Source organism: Notolepis coatsorum (genome assembly GCF_963971535.1).
Source record: "Notolepis coatsorum genome assembly, chromosome: 14".
Classification (NCBI taxonomy): Eukaryota; Metazoa; Chordata; class Actinopteri; order Aulopiformes; family Paralepididae; genus Notolepis; species Notolepis coatsorum.
This window is the reverse complement of record NC_140178.1, coordinates 111,790,602-111,818,449: the sequence shown is the minus strand read 5'-3', so window position 1 is coordinate 111,818,449 and position 27,848 is coordinate 111,790,602. Positions and strand designations below refer to the sequence as shown.

The following is a 27,848-nucleotide window of genomic DNA, read 5'->3' as shown; positions in this document are numbered from 1 at the left end:
ATACTAACTTTGCACTGTCTTTCACTAGTATTGTCACAAACAGGTGGTTTGAGACAAATAGGGAGTCCACACGTGATACCAAGTTAACAAAGTTGTTTATCTAAACAAACAATAATTGGATATACACAGAATTGACAAAGGATCCAACGTTGAAGAGAGAGAGAGAGAGAGAGAGAGAGAGAGAGAGAGAGAGAGAGAGAGAGAGAGAGAGAGAGAGAGAGAGAGAGAGAGAGAGAGAGAGAGAGAGAGAGAGAGAGAGAGAGAGAGAGAGAGAGAGAGAGAAACTACTATTTTACGGGCAAGGAATGTTGGGGGGTGTTGCAACTTGCCTCCGCCTTGCTTCACTCTGCACTCACTCTGCGCACCGGCTGGGTCTCTCACTCCTCTCCAGCCTCAGCTCCCTCTCTCACCCCACAGCGCGTAATGGTAGCGCAGCAGAGGATGAACCCCTTACTTAAATGGACTCTCATCCTCCTGGCTCTCGTCTCCGTCATCCTCAACATCGCCCTGGTCTGGATCAACTCCAGCAAGGCGCCTAGATGCTCCCGCCTGCCTGTCCATCGTCCGCAGGGCAAACACGACGACCGCGGCCTGGTGTTCGCCGACCTGACGCGGGACGAGTACCTGCAGGTCCGGGACTACATGCTCCGGCAGAAAGACCTGGACATCAGCAGCGACGCGAAGAGCAAGCCGTCGCAGAACTTCTTGTTCCTGATCGACCTCGCCGTGCCCAGGAAATCGGACGTGTTGAGTTACTTGGACGGGAAAGGCTCCAAACCTACGAGAGAGGCGACCGTGACGGTCTTCTACGGCACCAAGGGTTACCTGAAGGAGTACGTGGTGGGACCTCTACCCGGCCCGACCTCCCACAAGGACATCACGAAGGAGAAGTACAAGATGGACCTGCCTATCAACGCGCGCACGGTCACCGTTGGAGAATACGCACAACTTTTCAAGTTTCTCCACGACGAGGTGTTCGTCAAATTCGGTAAACTTTTAAAGGAAAGTTTCGACGTGGATGACAGCAAAACTCTGCTCCCGTTCGAGCAGATGCCCCGCGGTGTCAAGTCGGGAGACAGAGAGACCTGGATCTCGTTCTTCAGGGACGTGAGTGGGCTGTACATCAACCCGGTGGGCTTCGAGGTTCTGGTGAACCACCAGAGCGTCAACGCGTCCGCCTGGCGCGTGGAGCGGCTGCTCTATAACGGGATATACTTTGACACGGTGGAAGAATTGAAACGGATGTACGACGCGAATTCCGTGAATAAGATAGTTTACAAAAAAATACGCAATTACGCCTCGCTGAAACCCCAAACCAAGCCGCTCCAGATGGGTCCCCAGCAGTATTACGCACAGGGCAAGCGCTTCAGCGTCCAGCAAAACCAGGTCCTGTACATGGACTGGAGCTTCGCCTTCGGCCTGAGCTCCCTCACCGGCATGCGGGTGTTCGACGTGCGTTTCCGGGGAGAGAGGATCGCCTACGAGCTCAGCGTGCAGGAGGCGATGTCGGTGTACGGCGCGGTGACGCCGGGGATGATGATGACCAAGTTCTTGGACTCGAGCATCGGGATCGGCCGCTTCGCGCACGAGCTGGTCCGCGGCGTCGACTGTCCCCACGACGCCACCTACGTGGACACGCACCGCTACATAGACACCTCGGGTCCCCAGCGGTACCGGAACTCCATCTGCGTGTTCGAGCACAACACGGGCCAGCCGCTGCGTCGACACTTCTCCGACTTCTTCCACAACGGCTACGGGGGGATGGTGAACAGCGCGCTGGTGTTCAGGACCTTCACGGCCATCGGGAACTACGACTACATGTGGGACTTCATCTTCTACCAGAGCGGCTCGGTGGAGGTCAAGGTGCACGCCACCGGCTACATCTCCTCGTCCTACCTGGTGGAGGGCAGTCTGAAGTATGGCCACCAGGTGGCGGAGAACGTCCTGGGGAACATCCACACCCACTTCGTCAACTGGAAGGTGGACCTGGACGTGTTGGGTGAGTGAGTGTGACTGGCCGCCTCTCTCTACGTGTCTCTCCGTCTGTCCACACGTCCACGGAGCGTGTAGAATGTTTTATTTATTTATGTATTTATCTACTCCCAAGTTTCATTTAGTCTGTCTTGATCTGACTATGCAGCTTCAGTACATGGGAGTCCTCATTATGTCATATATCAAGAACTATTACTATTGTTGTCTTGTGTGTGTGTGTGTGTGTGTGTGTGTGTGTGTGTGTGTGTGTGTGTGTGTTTGTGTGTGTGCGTGTTTGAGGGGGGTATATATAATCACAAACATATTACTATTGTTGTTGTGTGTGTGTGTGTGTGCGTGCATGTTTGTGGGGGGGGTATATCATATCACAAACATATTACTATTGTTGTGTGTGTGTGTGTGTGTGTGTGTGTGTGTGTGTGTGTGTGTGTGTGTGTGTGTGTGTGTGTGTGTGTATGTGTGTGTGTGTGGTGGGGTGGGTCATTATGACATATATCACAAACATATTACTACTGTTGTCATGTGGGGGGAGGGGGGGGGGGGGGGGGGGGGGGGGCTACCAGAAGAAAGGACCCATGTCTCCTCCTCCTAACTCATGTCTCCTCCTAACTCATGTCTCCTCCTTTTAACTCATGTCTCCTCCTCCTAGCTCATGTCTCCTCCTCCTAACTCATGTCTCCTCCTAACTTATGTCTCCTCCTTTTAACTCATGTCTCCTCCTCCTAACTCATGTCTCCTCCTCCTAACTCATGTCTCCTCCTCCTAGCTCATGTCTCCTCCTCCTAACTCATGTCTCCTCCTCCTAACTCATGTCTCCTCCTCCTAGCTCATGTCTCCTCCTCCTAACTCATGTCTCCTCCTCCTAACTCATGTCTCCTCCTCCTAACTCATGTCTCCTCCTCCTAGCTCATGTCTCCTCCTCCTAACTCATGTCTCCTCCTCCTAACTCATGTCTCCTCCTCCTAACTCATGTCTCCTCCTCCTAACTCATGTCTCCTCCTCCTAACTCATGTCTCCTCCTCCTAACTCATGTCTCCTCCTCCTAACTCATGGCTCCTCCTCCTAACTCATGTCTCCTCCTCCTAACTCATGTCTCCTCCTCCTAACTCATGGCTCCTCCTCCTAACTCATGTCTCCTCCTCCTAACTCATGTCTCCTCCTCCTAACTCATGTCTCCTCCTCCTAACTCATGTCTCCTCCTCCTAACTCATGGCTCCTCCTCCTAACTCATGTCTCCTCCTCCTAACTCATGTCTCCTCCTCCTAACTCATGTCTCCTCCTCCTAACTCATGGCTCCTCCTCCTAACTCATGTCTCCTCCTCCTAACTCATGTCTCCTCCTCCTAACTCATGTCTCCTCCTCCTAACTCATGTCTCCTCCTCCTAACTCATGGCTGCTCCTACTTTATACTCATAGCACATGCATGAGCCTGGTCTCTTTTGAAAGAAGACATTCTGGGGTTTCTGATACAATAAAGAAAATTAACTTTTAGTGCTAATGTAATAGAGTAACATAGGTCTGAACTTGAGTTGTAGAAAAACTTGTTACTCACGTTTTTCTGTAGTTAGTAGTCCAGAAGTAGTATTTCCAAAAAAAATTGTATAGCTGAAAGAACACCCTTAGCCTGAAGTCTTGTGTAGTACATGTCCAAATTTCATAAAAATCCTTTCAGAAACAAATGAGTGATTAGGAGAGATTTCGCGTCAAAAATGAGGGGGAAAAAAAGGCTGCAGAAAAAGATTTCCGCATCGACTCCAATGCATTACACGGAAATTTCTCTTCCTGTTTGCGCTTGTGACTTTTCAACCTAGATCTCTGATTCGCTCATTCCCGTGTGGGGTATCATTGGAAAGCCATACTCATTGGTTACAACCCTGTCCTAATTTCGAGATCGCCAAATGATTGACGGAGGTACTGTAGAGCCTCTGGAGTCGCGGGGTGGTATTAGAAAATGTTTTAAGTCTGCCGCGTACACCTCACATATCGGCATGTAACTCGAGAACTGCTAAACGGATTTTGTCGCCTGGAACAGCAATCGACAGGCAACAAATAGGGCTTTAATTCGATATATATAGTATAAGAGTATATGCACACCCGAGACGCTAGAGGTCAGCAAAGTGGCGCGTCGCGCCGGTGGGCAAATCGTCATCAAGAGGGCCGTATACGAGCCGTTGCGTGTTAAGAGGACAAGTTTCCCCAAATATATTCATAGATTAGATTATATTACATTAGATTTAAATGTATTGTCATTATACAACAAGTACAGTACAACGCAAAGAAGTTTGGCATCCGACCAGAGGGAAAATGTATACCATTGGTATACATCAATATACAATGTACAGGTGATTAAACTGGGTATAAAATATATAAATTAGTCATATATAGAAATATAATGAATTAGTACTACTGCGTGCGACTACTGGGGATGACAATGGCTCAGGAGGTAGAATGGTCGTCTGGTAATCAGAAGGTTCCCGGTTCAATTCCAGCTCCTTCCGGCAGCGTGTCGAAGTGTCCTTGAGCAAGACATCCCCTAACTGCTCCCGATGAGCAGGTTAGCACCTTGCATGGTCGCCTCTGCCGTCGGTGTGTGAATGCATGTGTGAGTGAATGGGTGAATGGGAGGCATAAGTTCTAAAGCGCTTTGGATGAAAGCTGTTATATAAATGTAGTCGCTCCGTTTACCATTAATGTGAACATTCTGCTGCCAGACATCCAACTACTAGGAACCTAGTAGCTGACTCCCACCTACAAGGACAATATACTACCTTATGCATACCGCACCTTATGTGAATACTGTATACTTCATCAGATCATATTTAGCATTTTAGAATTTTTTTATTATATATTAGATAGGGCTGGGCGACATATCGAGTATACTCGATGTATCGCGGCTTGTTCTACATGAGATGTAGTAAATGACTATATCGTGAACATCGAGTATATGTTGTCACGTCGCGGCTGAGATGAGACTTGCTTTAGCGCAGAGCTGTCCTCTCATTTCATTATAGACAGACCAGCGCGGACCTTTAATGACATGCAATTTAATTGATGCGAGCAATGGGCTAACGTTAGCTGCTAACTAAGTTATCCCACATAACTAGGCTAATCTAACCCTGGAAACGCTCAAAGCGGACTCCACGACACTAGTTCCATCACCTACGGCAGCTTAGAGTCTTAGAGTCTTAGAGTCTAAGCTGCCGTAGGTGATGGAACTAGTGTCGTGGAGTCCGCTGTCAAACTCATTTTCACAGAGGGCCACATCAGCATTATGGTTGCCCTCAAAGGGCCAAAGACCGTATAAATGTTAATGTAATGTAAAATAAATGTAGCTACTCATTTACATATTGTTAAACATGTTGTTTCTGTATTTATTACTTATTCAAGTTACACATATGGCATATGCATTTGCATAGATGTAAAAATATATGTTAGCTTATGTTATTTTAACAAATAATTTTAGTTGATCAGAACCCCATATTACTCCATCAATCAATGATCAAACCATTCAAGTAAATAACAAAGAAGAATATCATCAAATACAAGCTATGACATTAAGTTTGTTCAAAACTTTTTGTCACAGTCAAGAGGGGCAGAACTAACAACTATGAGCTGCAAAGAACACGTGGGACAGATGTAGCAGATGTTACAAAAACAAATGGCTGCACACAACCTTGCAGAGGCCATACATCCAACTAATGGAAGATAGTTTAATTAACTTTAATTAACAGATTGCAGAATGGGTACAGTACAGTACAGCTCAATACACACAATTGTTAAGGGGATGCAGACCAGAGAAAGACTTTCATCTTGTTTACATCAGGGTCCCCCATTTTCAATTTGTAATGAAATTGCTATTATGTGTCTGCATGAACACACAACTGTAACTGTACAAAAAATAACAAAATAAGGGTTGTCTCAGTTCACAACTATATTGTCAAGTTTTGGGTGGGACTTGTTTGCGTCCCTACAGCTTCTTATTCAATTGAGCGAGATGCTCGGTTATGTCACACAGCCAGTTTGCATCTGACAGTTCAGACAATATTTCTTCAACCCTTTGTTACCTATTCCACCTGGATCTTTTTTGTATTTTGAGCTGTAAAATTGTCAAAGAATGTCTGAGGAGTAAGTGCTTTGGCTTTTTTCCTTTGTTACTTCACAATACCTCAGATGTTCAACATACATGTATGTGTAAGAATGTGTAATAACTAAGGCTGTCAAAGTGAAGCTTTATTAACGCATTAACCCACAATTCTTTAACACTGCTATTTTTAACCCAAGATGAATGTTTTTTTTTTTGCCAGAGCTCTTGTGGTCACATCAAATGACGTGGCGGGCCACATTTGGCCCGTGGGCCTTGAGTTGAACATATGGCTTAGACGCTCAAAACGCAAACCTAGAACAAAACCCGAGGGGGGGGGGGGGGGGGGGGGGGTGGCTGGCTGGCTCTCTGCCTCTCTCCCTCTCTCTCTCTCTCTCTCTCTCTCTCTCTCTCTCTCTCTCTCTCTCTCTCTAGCCAAACGTTAACGGTTACAGTATAAATACTAACTGGATAGTTGATGATATAAACATTTAATTTCATTATCTGAAATATTCTAAAATCATTAAGTCTGCTATAAGCCATTATCCCTTTGTGTGTGATTATTATTTTCTCACAGTAGTGTATATATATATACATACAGGGCCGCCTGGGAGAAATGCGAGGCCCTGTGCGAGATTTAAACACGAGCCCCCCCCCCCCTAAAAGTAAAAATATATTATATTAATATATAATTTTTTTTAATTTATTTGTATTTTTTCATACAGTCACATATTCTTAAATAATAGCGCTGCCGAGGCTGGGCATGATACAGTCAACATATAGCAAGAGAGAGAGAGAGAGCGAGAGAAAGCTCCCGTTCTACAGTCAATATACAGTGTTATCGCTGCACAGACCCGGCAATGCCCCTGACCAGAGGAGAGAGAAATATAATATAGTTAGTAAAGCACTATATAAGCTCAGAACACAGCTCAGAACACAACACAGCTTAGAACACAGCTCAGAACACAGAACACATCCTCAGAACACAGCACAGAACACAGCTCAGAACACAGCTCAGAACACAGAACACATCTCAGAACACAGCTCAGAACACAGAACACAGCTCAGAACACCTCTCAGAACACAGCTCAGAACACAGAACACATGCAGAACACAGCACAGAACACAGCACAGCACACAGCTCAGAACACAGCTCAGAACACAGGACACCTCAGAACACAGAACACATGCAGAACACAGCACAGAACACAGCTCAGCACACAGCTCAGAACACAGCTCAGAACATAGAACACAGCTCAGAACACATCTCAGAACACAGCTCAGAACACAGAACACATGCAGAACACAGCACAGAACACAGCTCAGCACACAGCTCAGAACACAGCTCAGAACACAGGACACCTCAGAACACAGCTTCATCTAACGAGGCGTCGCAAGGTTTAACTGAGGCTAACGTTAACATGATGGCACACACACAGTGGCACACCCTCCACCAGAGCAAGGCCAGAGAGAGAGAGAGAGAGAGAGAGAGAGAGAGAGAGAGAGAGAGAGAGAGAGAGAGAGAGAGAGAGAGAGAGAGAGAGAGAGATTGGAAAGACACAACCCAAAACCAGAGCAAATTGAAATGCTATTTGGCCCTAAACAGAGAGTACACAGTGGCAGAATACCTGAGCACTGTGACTGACCCAATACTAAGAAGATCCTTGACTAGGTACAGACTCAGCGAGCACAGCCTAGCCATCGAGAAAGGCCGCCATACTAGGCAGACCTGGCTCCCAAGCGAAGACAGACTATGCACCCACTGCACACAAGATGAGGTGGAAACCGAGCTCCACTTCTTAACAACCTGCCGACTATACCAAGACATATACTTCCCACAAATTGCAAACACCCAAAGAGACTTTGAAAACATGGACAATAACTCAAAACTCCCATACCTACTGGGAGAAATACAAGAATGTGAAATAAAGCCCATTTGAATTGAATTGAGAGAGAGAGAGAGAGAGAGAGAGAGAGAGAGAGAGAGAGAGAGAGAGAGAGAGAGAGAGAGAGAGAGAGAGAGAGAGAGAGATCTCCACAGCGGGAATAGAATAGATTGCATGAAAAACTCACCCTAACGCAGAATCAATGGCAAAGTTGGAAGGAGACGACGTCGACGCATTTTCCTACCGTGGAGATGAAAAGTAGCAGTCCCATCCATGATATTGTCCCCCCGTTGGGATGAACTTGGGAGTCCTAGTTTATCTGCCACACGTTAGCACTCGATAACATAGCAATTAGCAATTAGCTAAAGGCAGGGACAGGTAACTAGCGTTAGCTAACTAGCATTAGCTAACTAGCGCTAACTAGCGTTAGCTAGCGTAACGCTAGCTAGCGTTAGCTAACGCTAGTTACCTGTCCCTGCCTTTAGCTAATTGCTACTAGCCGACATAGCTATAGCCTGACTGAAGGTTCTAACATGCAACAACTTTCATCTTCAGTCCATCTGCCGAACGTCCTCTTCGTCTTGGCATAACCTAATCATACTTGGTATTGATAACAAGCTTATGGCACACAGTGTTATTTCTTCTGCTGCGATGCTGCTTTTCAAAAGACATCCACTCGCTCCTGTGGATAGCGCTGAATAGACCCTATACCTGGCTGTAGCCCCTTCCCTCGTGGATCCGGTCTTCTTCACATCTCTCTACAAACTACCAGACCGACGCCAACCAGCTCGGCTCCCCCTAGTGTTAGTCCTCCAACGATGCTTTGGACAAAAGTAATTGAATGAAACCAATAGTATATCTGCAGAGCAGCAGAGCCGCAGATCCCGGAACACTATTCTACAAACGTGTCTATCTGCAGAGCAGCAGAGCCGCAGAGCCCGGAACACTATTCTACAAACGTGTCTAATGTGAAATATATAAGCATGTAAGCAAAACTAGATTTTAGGTCTGTGATGAAAAAGGGCCTCGCGGGAAGGGGGGCCTCGCATAAAAAATAAAAAAATAAAAGATAATTTTTTTTCCGATGCCCCCCTTCCCGCGAAGCCCTGTGTGACCGCACTGCTCGCACACCCCCTGAAGCGGCCCTGTATACATATATATATATGTGTGTGTGTGTGTGTTTGGCTAAAGTGGATAGAAAACACAGTAGGCCTACTGTGCAAAAGTCTTAGGCACCCAAGAGTTTCTATATAAATTGTCTTAGATGTAACTAAATTTTTTTTATTAGTGTGTCAGTAGACTACTCTTAGTACATTTTAATTTAATTGTTTTTTAAAGCATCTTCATGGTTTAATAATGCAAACATATGTTGCAGGGACTTATTATAGTCATCATATTGGCGTGACTATGCATCAAAGGGTTAAATCAAGCATTTTTAAGTGCTTTAGAGGAAATGTCAAAATATCGCGATATATATTGTGTATCGTGAAATGGCCAAGAAATATCGCGATATCATTAGAGGCCATATCGCCCAGCCCTAATATTAGATTAGATTTAGATGATTGGATTATTAGATTATATATTGTAACTATTTATTGTAGGGCAAATATAACTGAGAGGGCATACATACCCTCATCTCTCACCTTGTTGCCCATATGCACATGCCCAGAGTTAATTATATTGATTTGTTATATTGTTTACACTGCTTTTTTATAAAATGTTTACTTCTCCACTGTACTATAATTCTATGACCTGTACCATGTCTTATACTACCTGTACCCCCCCCCCCCATGCTGCTATGATGCCTGAATTTCCCCAAGGGGATCAATAAAAGAATATCTTATCTTATCTCATTTTCTCCCATCCATGGTCCGTCAGGAGTGAAGAACGTGTTCCAGACTAAAGACATGAAGTTCGTCAACGTGTCTTTGCCCTGGAGGCCTGACCACCACGCCATGGTCCCTCAGCTGGTGGAGAACCAGATCAAGACGGAACAGGTAAATGGATGAACGGATGAACGGTGAACGATGAACGGTGAACGGATGAATGGTGAACTGGTGAACGGATGAACAGTGAACTGGTGAACGGATGAACGGTGAACTGGTGAATGGATGAACGGTGAACAGTGAACGGGTGAACGGTAAACAGTGAATGGAGGAACAGTGAACAGTGAACGGGTGAATGGATGAACGGATGAACGGTGAACGGATGAACAGTGAACAGTGAATGGAGATGAAAGGAAACTGTCAGCATGGCGATGTCTGTGTTAAATGCACAGGAAGCAGCATGACTACACAATAAAACAAAACACTGTCTCCTCCATTGCCAAACTATCCATCAATATCATCCATCAAGAGCGAGCAAGAGCCCATGTATTGTATTTACTACTTTCATTCTGATTTAATTACTGGATTGTTATTATTATTTCTGGTATTGTCCTGTGATTTATCGTTGATTATTACTGTTACTGTATTGTTTGTCTTGTTTCATGTAAAAAAAGGGAAAATAAAAAACATTTGTTAAAAAAAATAATATCATCCATCAATATCATTAGTCTATGTAGAACTATTCTCCAGAACAATTTTATTGCACTGTAAAAAAAAATACCTGATTTTATATGTCTGCACTTTATGTGCTAATTTCATGTCTATTCTATTCTACTTAAATAACTTGAAACACACACGTACATAGGAGCTGTCTCCTCAGCGGTTATAGTTTAACAAGTATAAACTAATATCTATAGGTTGTTATAACCAAAAATGAAAACCATTGATTTCTAATTATTACAATAATTTAAAAGTCACGAAAGTCAATCGGCATCTTCAAATATGATGCTTAAAGGGCGATTAATTTAGCGCCCCGAGCAGAGTCAGTGTGTTAGGGAGTCGGGACTGACGTGATGACGACAATGATGAACGCAATGAATGAAATGAAAATGAATGCAGCAATCAAATGTTGAAAAAAAAACAGCTATATATATCCATGGGATATCACAATATTACAATACTATCCAAATGTGCACTGGATAAAATCTATACGTTCACATTAATAAAACGAATTGTCTATTGGCTGAGCGTGTGACAGCTGTGACATCACGCCCGGATTCACATCAACCAGGAAATAACTAACGCTATAGTTGTTGTTGTCGTCGTCGTAAATTGATAATAATCACAAGATACATCCAGTGCTGGATTTAACTAAATGGATTTATGGAGACACATTCATAGAAAGTTAAAGCCCGGACCACAAAGCTTCTGAAAGGTTTGGCGCGACATGCAACGGCTCTTCCAATTCGTTCTACAGGCAGCAAAAAAAGTTAGTCTCAGCCTCTGCGTTATGATATGAAAATGTAATTGTAGTGCTGTCAGACCCGGATATGGGTTGTCTTTTCCCTTTATTTTCTCCTCTGAGTGCTTCATTTACATCACAACGATTTTCTTCTGGGAGAAAACGCTAGTTTTCTTTTCACCAATAGACTATGTCGCCCCCCATAGGATCTATAATGATTCAATTAATTAATTCCCATTCCTGCGGGGGACGCGAGGAGGATCTGAAGGCTGCAGACAGGTCTAGGAGAACCAGGACAGAGGAGAGGCCTTTCGCTTTTGCTAAGTGACGTGCCTCTGTGACCGCAATGAGGGCCGTCTCTGTGGAGTGGCCAGTCCTGAAGCCTGACTGATTAGGGTCTAGGTCGGAGGTCATTCTGTAAGAGATACGCAGTAGGTTGGTTGGATACAGCACGTTCAAGTGTTTTAGAAAGGAAGTAGAGAAGAGAGACTATATGAATTGAAAATGGGGGACCCTGATGGAAACCAGACAAACGTCTTTTTCAGGTCTGCATCCCCTTAACAATTGTGTGTATTGAGCCGTACTGTATTGTACCCATTCTGCAATCTGTTAAATAAAGTTTTCATTCATTCATTCATTCAGACAGGATGATAGTTTATCCAATTTAGGTGCATTCCACATGGGGACATGGGAAGTAGGGAGGGGATGCATGCAACGCAACAAGTAAACAACAATAATCATTTTGGACCCACGACATTTAGTTTTAAATTATCAATTAATTAATCAATATTTTTTGGGGGCGTGGAAAGCAATTATTTCATTCACACCTTTCTAAAAACTGTGTGGATGTATTATGAAACTTTTATTTATTTTGATTTAATTCAGAGTAATGTGACATTACCTACTCCCCTCCACAGGAGGCAGCGCTGCGTCACGGCACCAAGACCCCTCGCTACCTCCACATCGCCAGCAACCAGACCAACCGCTGGGGACACAACCGCTCCTACCGCCTCCAGGTGATTAGCTTCGCCGGGGACCCCCTCCCAGAGAGCGAGCCAGAGGAGAGGTCCATGTCCTGGGCTAGGTGAGTGGAGAGGGGCCCCTTAGGGCATGGACGTACCTAGATGTTGGGTTTAGTTGTGTAGTCAGCTAAATATCCCCACCTTTTTTGAGTATCTAACCTTTCAGCTTAAAGGTGCTATAGATAACATTTTTATGTAGAGTAATAATTTGTATCCTATAATTTTTTTTGGTTTTCTGTATTTTTCACCCATCCCAATTTAGTCACTGCCCCACTGTTGGCCTGGGGAGGGTGTAGAACTACCACATGCCTCCTCCGATACGTGTGGAGTCGCCAGCCGCTTCTTTTCACCTGACAGCAAGGAGTTTCACTGGGGGAACGTAACGCGTGCAGAGGTTCATGCTATTTCCCCCAGATCCCCTCCCTGCTGAACAGGCTCCCCTCCAGTAGAAGTAGCAGTTTACGACCAGGACACACACCCCACTGGCTTCCCACCCGCTAACACTGCCAATTAGTAGGGACGACTGACCAAGCCGGAGGTACCGCTGACAGCTGGATTCGATCCCAGAGTCTCTGCGGTGGGAGTAATCATTTTAAAAAGATAATTTAACCCACAGAGCTTTTAGGAAGGTGCAAAATAAAAGTATTGCCTTTCCCCCCAAATAAATTGTAATTAATTTATAATAAAACAAAATATTGTCGGGTTCAGAATGAATGTTGTTGTTTACATGTTGCATGCATGAGCCATGTTAGCTTAACATAAAACAATAGCAGGCACAGCATGTGGAATAACATTTTACCAAAGTTAAATACAGAACAAACAACAAATACCTAGTTGGCTGCAGGCTACAACAAAGGGAATCATCTTCAGTCTTTAGTTTCCTTATAACCGTCGCATCAATTAAAGTATTAACCAGCACCTTATCAACCAGCACCTCCTCAACCAGCACCTCATCAACCAGCACCTCATCAACCAGCACCTCATCAACCTCCTCAACCAGCACCTCATCAACCAGCACCTCATCAACCAGTACCTTATCAACCAGCACCTTATCAACCAGCACCTTATCAACCAGCACCTCATCAACCAGCACCTTATCAACCAGCACCTTATCAACCAGCACCTTATCAACCAGCACCTCATCAACCAGCACCTAATCAACCAGCACCTCATCAACCAGCACCTCATCAACCAGCACCTCATCAACCAGCACCTTATCAACCAGCACCTTATCAACCAGCACCTTATCAACCAGCACCTCATCAACCAGCACCTCATCAACCAGCACCTCATCAACCAGCACCTCATCAACCTCATCAACCAGCACCTCATCAACCAGCACCTCATCAACCTCATCAACCAGCACCGCATCAACCTCATCAACCAGCACCTCATCAACCAGCACCTCATCAACCAGCACCTTATCAACCAGCACCTCATCAACCAGCACCTCATCAACCAGCACCTTATCAACCAGCACCTTATCAACCAGCACCTCATCAACCAGCACCTCATCAACCAGCACCTTATCAACCAGCACCTCATCAACCAGCACCTCATCAACCAGCACCTCATCAACCTCATCAACCTTATCAACCAGCACCTTATCAACCTCATCAACCTTATCAACCAGCACCTCATCAACCAGCACCTCATCAACCAGCACCTCATCAACCTTATCAACCAGCACCTCATCAACCTCATCAACCTCATCAACCTCATCAACCAGCACCTCATCAACCAGCACCTCATCAACCAGCACCTCATCAACCAGCACCTCATCAACCAGCACCTCATCAACCAGCACCTCATCAACCAGCACCTCATCAACCAGCACCTTATCAACCAGCACCTTATCAACCAGCACCTTATCAACCAGCACCTCATCAACCAGCACCTCCTCAACCAGCACCTTATCAACCAGCACCTCATCAACCAGCACCTTATCAACCAGCACCTTATCAACCAGCACCTCATCAACCAGCACCTTATCAACCAGCACCTCATCAACCAGCACCTCATCAACCAGCACCTTATCAACCAGCACCTCATCAACAAGCACCTTATCAACCAGCACCTCATCAACCAGCACCTCATCAACCAGCACCTTATCAACCAGCACCTTATCAACCAGCACCTTATCAACCAGCACCTCATCAACCAGCACCTCATCAACCAGCACCTCATCAACCAGCACCTCATCAACCTCCTCAACCAGCACCTCATCAACCAGCACCTCATCAACCAGTACCTTATCAACCAGCACCTTATCAACCAGCACCTTATCAACCAGCACCTCATCAACCAGCACCTTATCAACCAGCACCTTATCAACCAGCACCTTATCAACCAGCACCTCATCAACCAGCACCTAATCAACCAGCACCTCATCAACCAGCACCTCATCAACCAGCACCTCATCAACCAGCACCTTATCAACCAGCACCTTATCAACCAGCACCTTATCAACCAGCACCTCATCAACCAGCACCTCATCAACCAGCACCTCATCAACCAGCACCTCATCAACCTCATCAACCAGCACCTCATCAACCAGCACCTCATCAACCTCATCAACCAGCACCGCATCAACCTCATCAACCAGCACCTCATCAACCAGCACCTCATCAACCAGCACCTTATCAACCAGCACCTCATCAACCAGCACCTCATCAACCAGCACCTTATCAACCAGCACCTTATCAACCAGCACCTCATCAACCAGCACCTCATCAACCAGCACCTTATCAACCAGCACCTCATCAACCAGCACCTCATCAACCAGCACCTCATCAACCTCATCAACCTTATCAACCAGCACCTTATCAACCTCATCAACCTTATCAACCAGCACCTCATCAACCAGCACCTCATCAACCAGCACCTCATCAACCTTATCAACCAGCACCTCATCAACCTCATCAACCTCATCAACCTCATCAACCAGCACCTCATCAACCAGCACCTCATCAACCAGCACCTCATCAACCAGCACCTCATCAACCAGCACCTCATCAACCAGCACCTCATCAACCAGCACCTTATCAACCAGCACCTTATCAACCAGCACCTTATCAACCAGCACCTCATCAACCAGCACCTCCTCAACCAGCACCTTATCAACCAGCACCTCATCAACCAGCACCTTATCAACCAGCACCTTATCAACCAGCACCTCATCAACCAGCACCTTATCAACCAGCACCTCATCAACCAGCACCTCATCAACCAGCACCTTATCAACCAGCACCTCATCAACAAGCACCTTATCAACCAGCACCTCATCAACCAGCACCTCATCAACCAGCACCTCATCAACCAGCACCTCATCAACCAGCACCTCATCAACCAGCACCTCATCAACAAGCACCTTATCAACCAGCACCTCATCAACCAGCACCTCATCAACCAGCACCTCATCAACCAGCACCTCATCAACCAGCACCTCATCAACCAGCACCTCATCAACCAGCACCTCATCAACCAGCACCTTATCAACCAGCACCTCATCAACCAGCACCTTATCAACCAGCACCTCATCAACCTCATCAACCTCATCAACCAGCACCTCATCAACCAGCACCTCATCAACCTCATCAACCAGCACCTCATCAACCAGCACCTTATCAACCAGCACCTCATCAACCAGCACCTCATCAACCAGCACCTCATCAACCAGCACCTCATCAACCAGCACCTCATCAACCAGCACCTTATCAACCAGCACCTTATCAACCAGCACCTCATCAACCAGCACCTTATCAACCAGCACCTTATCAACCAGCACCTCATCAACCAGCACATCATCAACCAGCACCTCATCAACCAGCACCTCATCAACAAGCACCTCATCAACCAGCACCTCATCAACCAGCACCTCATCAACCAGCACCTTATCAACCAGCACCTCATCAACAAGCACCTTATCAACCAGCACCTCATCAACCAGCACATCATCAACCAGCACCTTATCAACCAGCACCTCATCAACAAGCACCTTATCAACCAGCACCTCATCAACCAGCACCTCATCAACCAGCACCTCATAAACCAGCACCTCATCAACCAGCACCTCATCAACCAGCACCTCATCAACCAGCACCTCATCAACCAGCACCTCATCAACCAGCACCTTATCAACCAGCACCTCATCAACCAGCACCTTATCAACCAGCACCTCATCAACCTCATCAACCAGCACCTCATCAACCAGCACCTTATCAACCAGCACCTCATCAACCTCATCAACCTCATCAACCAGCACCTCATCAACCAGCACCTTATCAACCTCATCAACCAGCACCTCATCAACCTCATCAACCAGCACCTCATCAACCAGCACCTCATCAATCTCATCAACCAGCACCTCATCAACCAGCACCTTATCAACCAGCACCTCATCAACCAGCACCTCATCAACCAGCATCTCATCAACCTTATCAACCAGCACCTCATCAACCAGCACCTCATCAACCAGCACCTCATCAACCTCATCAACCAGCACCTCATCAACCAGCACCTTATCAACCAGCACCTCATCAACCAGCACCTCATCAACCAGCACCTTATCAACCAGCACCTCATCAACCTCATCAACCAGCACCTTATCAACCAGCACCTCATCAACCAGCACCTCATCAACCAGCACCTTATCAACCAGCACCTCATCAACCTCATCAACCAGCACCTTATCAACCAGCACCTCATCAACCAGCACCTTATCAACCAGCGCCTCATCAACCAGCACCTCATCAACCAGCACCTCATCAACCTCATCAACCAGCACCTCATCAACCAGCACCTCATCAACAAGCACCTCATCAACCAGCACCTCATCAACCAGCACCTCATCAACCAGCACCTCCTCAACCAGCACCTCATCAACCTCATCAACCAGCACCTCATCAACCAGCACCTCATCAACCTCATCAACCAGCACCTCATCAACCAGAACCTCATCAACCAGCACCTTATCAACCAGCACCTCATCAACCAGCACCTCATCAACCAGCACCTCATCAACCAGCACCTTATCAACCAGCACCTCATCAACCAGCACCTCATCAACCAGCACCTTATCAACCAGCACCTCATCAACCAGCACCTTATCAACCAGCACCTCATCAACCAGCACCTCATCAACCAGCACCTCATCAACCTCATCAACCAGCACCTCATCAACCAGCACCTCCTCAACCAGCACCTCATCAACCAGCACCTCATCAACCTCATCAACCAGCACCTCATCAACCAGCACCTCCTCAACCAGCACCTCATCAACCAGCACCTCATCAACCTCATCAACCAGCACCTCATCAACCTCATCAACCAGCACCTCATCAACCTCATCAACCAGCACCTCATCAACCAGCACCTCATCAACCAGCACCTCATCAACCAGCACCTCATCAACCAGCACCTCCTCAACCAGCCCCTCATCAACCAGCACCTCATCAACCTCATCAACCAGCACCTCATCAACCAGCACCTTATCAACCAGCACCTCATCAACCAGCACCTTATCAACCAGCACCTCATCAACCTCATCAACCAGCACCTTATCAACCAGCACCTTATCAACCAGCACCTCATCAACCTCATCAACCAGCACCTCATCAACCAGCACCTCATCAACCAGCACCTCATCAACCAGCACCTTATCAACCAGCACCTCATCAACCTCATCAACCAGCACCTTATCAACCAGCACCTCATCAACCAGCACCTCATCAACCAGCACCTTATCAACCAGCACCTCATCAACCTCATCAACCAGCACCTTATCAACCAGCACCTCATCAACCAGCACCTTATCAACCAGCGCCTCATCAACCAGCACCTCATCAACCAGCACCTCATCAACCTCATCAACCAGCACCTCATCAACCAGCACCTCATCAACAAGCACCTCATCAACCAGCACCTCATCAACCAGCACCTCATCAACCAGCACCTCCTCAACCAGCACCTCATCAACCTCATCAACCAGCACCTCATCAACCAGCACCTCATCAACCTCATCAACCAGCACCTCATCAACCAGAACCTCATCAACCAGCACCTTATCAACCAGCACCTCATCAACCAGCACCTCATCAACCAGCACCTCATCAACCAGCACCTTATCAACCAGCACCTCATCAACCAGCACCTCATCAACCAGCACCTTATCAACCAGCACCTCATCAACCAGCACCTTATCAACCAGCACCTCATCAACCAGCACCTCATCAACCAGCACCTCATCAACCTCATCAACCAGCACCTCATCAACCAGCACCTCCTCAACCAGCACCTCATCAACCAGCACCTCATCAACCTCATCAACCAGCACCTCATCAACCAGAACCTCCTCAACCAGCACCTCATCAACCAGCACCTCATCAACCTCATCAACCAGCACCTCATCAACCTCATCAACCAGCACCTCATCAACCTCATCAACCAGCACCTCATCAACCAGCACCTCATCAACCAGCACCTCATCAACCAGCACCTCATCAACCAGCACCTCCTCAACCAGCCCCTCATCAACCAGCACCTCATCAACCTCATCAACCAGCACCTCATCAACCAGCACCTTATCAACCAGCACCTCATCAACCAGCACCTTATCAACCAGCACCTCATCAACCTCATCAACCAGCACCTTATCAACCAGCACCTTATCAACCAGCACCTCATCAACCTCATCAACCAGCACCTCATCAACCAGCACCTCATCAACCTCATCAACCAGCACCTCATCAACCAGCACCTTATCAACCAGCACCTCATCAACCTCATCAACCAGCACCTTATCAACCAGCACCTTATCAACCAGCACCTCATCAACCAGCACCTTATCAACCAGCACCTCATCAACCAGCACCTTATCAACCAGCACCTCATCAACCAGCACCTCATCAACCAGCACCTCATCAACCTCATCAACCAGCACCTCATCAACCAGCACCTCATCAACAAGCACCTCATCAACCAGCACCTCATCAACCAGCACCTCATCAACCAGCACCTCCTCAACCAGCACCTCATCAACCTCATCAACCAGCACCTCATCAACCAGCACCTCATCAACCTCATCAACCAGCACCTCATCAACCAGAACCTCATCAACCAGCACCTCATCAACCAGCACCTCATCAACAAGCACCTCATCGACCAGCACCTCATCAACCAGCACCTTATCAACCAGCACCTCATCAACCAGCACCTCATCAACCAGCACCTTATCAACCAGCACCTTATCAACCAGCACCTCATCAACCAGCACCTCATCAACCAGCACCTCATCAACCTCATCAACCAGCACCTCATCAACCAGCACCTCCTCAACCAGCACCTCATCAACCAGCACCTCATCAACCTCATCAACCAGCACCTCATTAACCAGCACCTCTTCAACCAGCACCTCATCAACCAGCACCTCATCAACCTCATCAACCAGCACCTCCTCAACCAGCACCTCATCAACCAGCACCTCATCAACCTCATCAACCAGCACCTCATCAACCCGCACCTTATCAACCAGCACCTCATCAACCAGCACCATATCAACCAGCACCTCATCAACCTCATCAACCAGCACCTTATTAACCAGCACCTTATCAACCAGCACCTCATCAACCTCATCAACCAGCACCTCATCAACCAGCACCTCATCAACCAGCACCTTATCAACCAGCACCTCATCAACCTCATCAACCAGCACCTTATCAACCAGCACCTTATCAACCAGCACCTCATCAACCAGCACCTTATCAACCAGCACCTCATCAACCAGCACCTTATCATCCAGCACCTCATCAACCTCATCAACCAGCACCTTATCAACCAGCACCTCATCAACCAGCACCTTATCAACCAGCACCTCATCAACCAGCACCTTATCAACCAGCACCTTATCAACCAGCACCTCATCAACCAGCACCTTATCAACCAGCACCTTATCAACCAGCACCTCATCAACCAGCACCTCATCAACCAGCACCTTATCAACCAGCACCTCATCAACCAGCACCTCATCAACCAGCACCTTATCAACCAGCACCTTATCAACCAGCACCTCATCAACCAGCACCTCATCAACCAGCACCTCATCAACCTCATCAACCAGCACCTCATCAACCAGCACATTATCAACCAGCACCTCATCAACCAGCACCTTATCAACCAGCGCCTCACCAACCAGCACCTCATCAACCAGCACCTAATCAACCAGCACCTCATCAACCAGCACCTCCTCAACCAGCACCTTATCAACCAGCACCTCATCAACCTCATCAACCAGCACCTCATCAACCTCATCAACCAGCACCTTATCAACCAGCACCTTATCAACCAGCACCTCATCAACCAGCACCTTATCAACCAGCACCTTATCAACCAGCACCTTATCAACCAGCACCTCATCAACCAGCACCTTATCAACCAGCACCTTATCAACCAGCACCTCATCAACCAGCACCTTATCAACCAGCACCTTATCAACCAGCACCTCATCAACCAGCACCTTATCAACCAGCACCTCATCAACCAGCACCTCATCAACCAGCACCTCATCAACCAGCACCTTATCAACCAGCACCTCATCAACCAGCACCTTATCAACCAGCACCTTATCAACCAGCACCTCATCAACCAGCACCTCATCAACCAGCACCTTATCAACCAGCACCTTATCAACCAGCACCTCATCAACCAGCACCTTATCAACCAGCACCTCATCAACCAGCACCTCATCAACCAGCACCTCATCAACCAGCACCTCATCAACCAGCACCTTATCAACCAGCACCTCATCAACCAGCACCTTATCAACCAGCACCTCATCAACCAGCACCTCATCAACCAGCACCTCATCAACCAGCACCTTATCAACCAGCACCTCATCAACCAGCACCTCATCAACCAGCACCTTATCAACCAGCACCTTATCAACCAGCACCTTATCAACCAGCACCTCATCAACCAGCACCTCATCAACCAGCACCTTATCAACCAGCACCTCATCAACCAGCACCTTATCAACCAGCACCTCATCAACCAGCACCTCATCAACCTCATCAACCAGCAACTCATCAACCAGCACCTCATCAACCAGCACCTTATCAACCAGCACCTCATCAACCAGCACCTTATCAACCAGCACCTCATCAACCAGCACCTCATCAACCAGCACCTTATCAACCAGCACCTCATCAACCAACACCTCATCAACCAGCACCTCATCAACCAGCACCTCATCAACCTCATCAACCAGCACCGTATCTACCAGCACCTCATCAACCAGCACCTCATCTACCAGCACCTCATCAACCTCATCAACCAGCACCTTATCAACCAGCACCTCATCAACCAGCACCTCATCAACCAGCACCTTATCAACCAGCACCTCATCAACCAGCACCTCATCAACCAGCACCTCATCAACCAGCACCTTATCAACCTGCACCTTATCAACCAGCACCTCATCAACCAGCACCTCATCAACCAGCACCTCATCAACCAGCACCTCATCAACCAGCACCTCATCAACCTCATCAACCAGCACCTCATCAACCAGCACCTTTCACCAGAGCATATGCTGTCCATCCGTGCTGCTTGCAGGCATCGCTTTTAGTCTTAAAACACGTGAGAGCAGCCCAAGGGGGCTTATAATGTACATAACCTTGACTTCAAAATAAAAGTACTAAGTAATGTACTCGCTCTCCCTCTCCCTCCCTCTCCCTCTCTCTCTGTCTGTCTGTCTCTCTCTCTCTCTCTCTCTCTCTCTCTCTCTCTCTCTCTCTCTCTCTCTCTCTCTCTCTCTCTCTCTCTCTCTCTCCCTCTCCAGGTATAAGGTGGCCATCACTAAGCACAAGGACTCAGAGCAGACCAGCAGCAGTCTTTACAGCCAGAACAACATGTGGACTCCAGCCGTCGACTTCAGCAAGTTCATCGAGGACAACGAGAGCATCGAGAACGAGGTCTGTGGTGTCTGTGGTGTCTGTGTAGTGTTGTCCTCCAGGACCATTTGGACACTTTGTCAACTGCCTGTCTCGTATCTTTATCTCTGATTATTTAATTATGTATTAGCTTGTCATCTTAGTATCCGTTCTATGTTTTCCGAATATCTCACAAAAGAGTTGTTAAGAAGACGTTATTAATTTCCGGTGCTCTGGTTCCTCCCTCAAGGACCTGGTCGCCTGGGTAACCGCCGGCTTCCTCCACATCCCCCACGCAGAGGACATCCCCAACACGGTCACCGTGGGCAACGGGGGCGGCGTCATCATAAGACCCCACAACTACTTTGACGAGGACCCGTCCGTTCTCTCTCCCGACGCCATGTACATCGCCCCCGGGACGGAGCAGAGCTGCGACGACAACAAGATGGCATGCCTCGCCGAAGACACCTGCAGCCCCACGCTCGAACCCTTCACCTACCACGGCTTCGAGGGGACCATGAAGATTTAGGAGTGACTCTGCTCTCTGAACCCTTCACCTTCCACGGCTTCGAGGGGACCATGAAGATTTAGGAGTGACTCTGCTCTCTGAACCCTTCACCTACCACGGCTTCGAGGGGACCATGAAGATTTAGGAGTGACTCTGCTCTCTGAACCCTTCACCTTCCACGGCTTCGAGGGGACCATGAAGATTTAGGAGTGACTCTGCTCTCTGAGCCGGGTGTCAGTTTATTACTCAAAGACATGTAACATGTGAAGTGAAGTGGTAAGAATGAATGAAGTTTATTTTTCGGTCTTGTTTACAGACAAATCAAACACACCCGTGTGGACTTACAAAAAGAAAAGAAAATCACAAATGTACATATTCGAGGCAAGCTCACACCCAAAATCCAAAATCAACGACGGAAAAGGAAGGAATAGGCTGAAGCACATGCTTATTTTCGCCTATCCTTTATAAATTCTTAAAAAATAAATATATTTTAATATAAGAAAGAAAAAGAAAATGTTTGATGTTTTACTCAAAACTGTACTCCTGAATAATTGTATCCTTTAAAGGTCCTGTGTCTTATAAATGGCCTTTTCCAGTGTAAGGGGATTTATATCAATGGGTCTGTGTCTCTAATTCTCATTTTGGCGGATTGCTCTAATTCAGTTGAGACAATCTCCTCCCCCAGTGAACTAGGTCATTCTGATTTGACTTGCTATCCTACGTAGCACTGAGATGATCTGCAGTAACCCCCTCTATGGTTGTAGCGCAACAATTCGCTCAACAACAGAGTGAGTGGAAATACCTTCACTTCCTCAAGCGGGTGGGTGCCGACAGAACGAGCGAGCGAGAGAGAGGGAGAGAGAGAGAGAGATAGAGAGGGAGAGAGATAGAGAGAGAGAGGGGGGCAGGAGCTTCTCTCTCTCGGGGAAGCACACACGCATTTACACACAACCTCGACCGGCGCGGGGAAGCACACACACATTTACACACAACCTCGACCGGCGCGTGGGGAAGCATACACGCATTTACACACAACCTCGACTGGCGCGCGGGGAAGCACACTCCCATCTTTGACTCCCACGCTCGCGGCCGTATTCCGATCCGTGCAATAATATTCACAGGGGTATATATTGTCATTTGAAACAAGTTACCAATGCATTGTCCCGTGGGATTATGCCCCCCCCGCGGCGAAATTAATTAGTATCCCCCTCCTCTATCTCTCTATCTCTCTCGGTCTGCCTGTCTGCGTCTGTCTGACTGTGGGTGACTGTCACTCAAATCGATAATGGGCGGAGCCCAGCCCAAAACAGCTTGAAATCTTGAAGTGGAAAAATGCTGCTTTAGAATACTTGATTAGAAATACAAAACAATGAATTTTTTGGAATAAAACCTTACAGATGTGTTCCATAGACTCACAGGAATTGTGTAAAGTTGACCAAATAGTGAAAGGAATAGCAAGACATGTCCCCTTTAAGGCTTTTTTAAATCTCCCCTGAGAAGTACACAACTTCAACCCGTCACTAAGGCTATTCCATAATTTAACTCCCAAAATGTAAACACATCTAGCTTTTACATTAGTTCTTACCTTTTTACATGTTTTAAGAATGCATAACCCTCTTAAATTATACTTTCCTTCTCTTGGTTTAAAGAGACATTGAATACAAACTGGTAGGCTTTTATTCTTAGCACGAAAAATTATCTCTAAGGTTTTTATGTACACCATATCTACACATTTTGAGAGAGTTGCTTGATTTTTACATGCTGAACCTTCAACACACCTGTGATTCTAGTCTGGGATGTCTCGGGTCAAACACCACTTTATCCAAACACACCAGGCACTTCAAAAGAACACAGTACGTCTCTCACTAGATGTGCTGAAAATCTGCTCGTCATTGTGGTCCATCTTTATTAACCCTTTCACTACCGCACTACCAAACGGTTAACCCTTTCACTGCGACAATACACAGAAGGTCAACCCTTTCACTGCCACACAGCAGCAGGTTAACCCTTTCACTGCCACACTACAGAAGGTTAACCCTATACTATCACACTACAGATGGGTTACCGGCTATAGCAGAATGCTGTTTGATTTCGGAGTATTTGCACATCTCCTGTAAAAACGGGAAGCTAGGGAGGGACTTGTCGTGGATATTGATTGGCATTTACAATAGCCTATAGCCCCAAAAGTGCTTTACGACCAATTAGCTAGCAAGCTAACATTGAATATTGGTTTTGTTAATGAGTTCTAGCTTAGTTACAATGTGCTGTGAATGTCATTCTAGAAAGCATTCCATTGGACACAAAATGAGTACACGCCCCCATGTACTTGATGACTCATGAACATTTGATCGTTTTCCAGGAAATCACAAACTTTAAAATACCATTAAGAATACAGCCAAAAACCTTTCTTTGTCATTGTTGGAACGTATACTGGCACATAGGTGATGATCAGATTATCATTAGACATTATGTGATAAAAGAACTTAAACATCTATTTTGATTTCATGAGGCCTTTAAGCATGTACTGTACACGCTACAGTAGGCACTGGAACAGACACTAAATAAATGGACCACGTTGACTTGCAAAATAAACAAAATTAAGCACTCGTTTTATTTTTTATGTAAAATATTTCTAAGATATTCAACCATGTCTAGGCAACCACCTTAAAATTAATCAGCATTTATCTTACTGCATTCAGGGCCTCGGATGCATGGTAATAATCACCCTGCCGTTAGGGGAGGACTCGTCCGTTACTCGTTACTCATTTCAAAAGTAATGATATTACTTATTACTCCCCGGGAGCGATAATTCGTTACACTACTCGTGAACTTTCTGTCACACCTCCTGTGGGTAGCTAAGGCTAACTAAGTTTATGGCTAGCTAAGGCTAACTAAGTTTGTGGCTAGCTAAGGCTAACTAACTCTGTGGCTAGCTAAGGCGAACTAAGTTTGTGGCTAGTTAAGGCTAACTAAGTTTGTGGCTAGGTAAGGCTAACTAACTTTGTGGCTAGCGAAGGCTAACTAACTTTGTGGCTAGCTAAGCCTAAGGCTAACTAACTTTTTGGCTAGCTAAGGCGAACTAAGTTTGTGGCTAGTTAAGGCTAACTAAGTTTGTGGCTAGCTAAGGCTAACTAACTTTGTGGCTAGCTAAGGCTAACAAATGTTGTGGCTAGCTAAGGCTAACTAACTTTGTGGCTAGCTAAGGCTAATTAACTTTGTGGCTAGCTAGCTAAGGCTAACACATGTTGTGACTAGCTAAGGCTAACTAACTTTGTGGCTAGCTAAGGCTAACTAACTTTGTGGCTAGCTAAGGCTAACTAACTTTGTGGCTAACTAACTTTGTTGCTAGCTAAGGCTAACAAATGTTGTGGCTAGTCATATAACCGCTCACCCACTCCTTCCACTGCCTTGCTGATGCCGTGTCCCCCAACACTAAAATCCCATCCCAAAATCCATGTGTCAGAAATCAAACAAACCAAACAGACTTTCAGATTTTTTTTGGCACATAGTGAAGCATGTTATATTTATCTTAATGGAGAAAACATGTTATTATATTGAGATCTTTTTTGTCCACACCGACCTCAAACGTAGAGTCTACCTCGGTATTGGCTGATGCTCCTGGTCGAGGACTCGGGATCTGTAGTTGAAGAAGAGGTCTGATACTCCTAGTCGAGGACTCTGGTCTGTAGTAGACGAAGAGGCGTTGGTCTGTCTCTGTTACATGCTAATATAAAACATACTAATATAAAATGTCCTATGTTACATTCTAATATAAAATATACAGTAAAAATATCCAGAACATACAGTAAGTGTAACATTTTACTATGTCGGTCTAAAAGTTAAAGTAAAAGTGAGTCTGTACTTCTAGGACTGATGTTGAGTGTGTACTTCTAGGACTGATGTTGATGTGTACTTCTAGGACTGATGTTGAGTGTGTACTTCTAGGACTGATGTTGACTGTGTACTTCTAGGACTGATGTTGATGTGTACTTCTAGGACTGATGTTGATGTGTACTTCTAGGACTGATGTTGAGTGTGTACTTCTAGGACTGATGTTGACTGTGTACTTCTAGGACTGATGTTGATGTGTACTTCTAGGACTGATGTTGAGTGTGTACTTCTAGGACTGATGTTGATGTGTACTTCTAGGACTGATGTTGATGTGTACTTCTAGGACTGATGTTGACTGTGTACTTCTAGGACTGATGTTGAGTGTGTACTTCTAGGACAGATGTTGATGTGTACTTCTAGGACTGATGTTGAGTGTGTACTTCTAGGACTGATGTTGACTGTGTACTTCTAGGACTGATGTTGATGTGTACTTCTAGGACTGATGTTGATGTGTACTTCTAGGACTGATGTTGAGTGTGTACTTCTAGGACTGATGTTGACTGTGTACTTCTAGGACTGATGTTGATGTGTACTTCTAGGACTGATGTTGATGTGTACTTCTAGGACTGATGTTGAGTGTGTACTTCTAGGACTGATGTTGATGTGTACTTCTAGGACTGATGTTGATGTGTACTTCTAGGACTGATGTTGACTGTGTACTTCTAGGACTGATGTTGAGTGTGTACTTCTAGGACAGATGTTGAGTGTGTACTTCTAGGACAGATGTTGACTGTGTACTTCTAGGACTGAATTGAATGTTGCTGCTTGTTTTGTTCTGCGCTGTGTATATTTTTGTACCTTTATAAAATACTTAAGAACCTCCTTCCCCCCTTCTGGAGTTTTCTCTGTGAACAAAAGAGATTATTTGTTTAAGAAGAACTGAGTCCGGATGTCAGGCATTTCTGGTTCCAGTCTTGTAATAACAACACACGCACGCACACACACACATACGCACACGCACACACTACTCCCTAGTATGTCAAGGAAGTCAGAAATCCAAACCAGACTAGAAAGGTCCAGACAGCCCCACATACACACACACATACGCACACACACACACACACATATATATACTGTATATACACACATACACACACGCATACACACACACACACACACACACACACACACACACACACACACACACACACACACACACACACACACACACACACACACACACACACACACACACACACACACACACACACATATATATATACACAGACACATACGCAGACACATATACACACA

At 46.2% G+C, this 27,848-nt stretch overlaps 1 protein-coding gene across 1 annotated transcript; it reads left to right on the top strand.

The window, feature by feature from the left end:
- Window positions 1-423: 423 nt before the first annotated feature.
- Window positions 424-27,404, top strand: LOC311240262 (primary amine oxidase, liver isozyme-like; the record flags this gene model as incomplete). Its single annotated transcript, XM_084328816.1, has 5 exons — window positions 424-1,999; window positions 9,838-9,956; window positions 12,165-12,331; window positions 22,105-22,237; window positions 22,446-27,404. The coding sequence occupies 5 exons, from the start codon at window positions 424-426 to the stop codon at window positions 22,722-22,724; spliced, it is 2,274 nt and encodes a 757-aa protein (XP_084184942.1). The 3' UTR covers window positions 22,725-27,404.
- Between the last annotated feature and the right edge of the window lie 444 nt (window positions 27,405-27,848).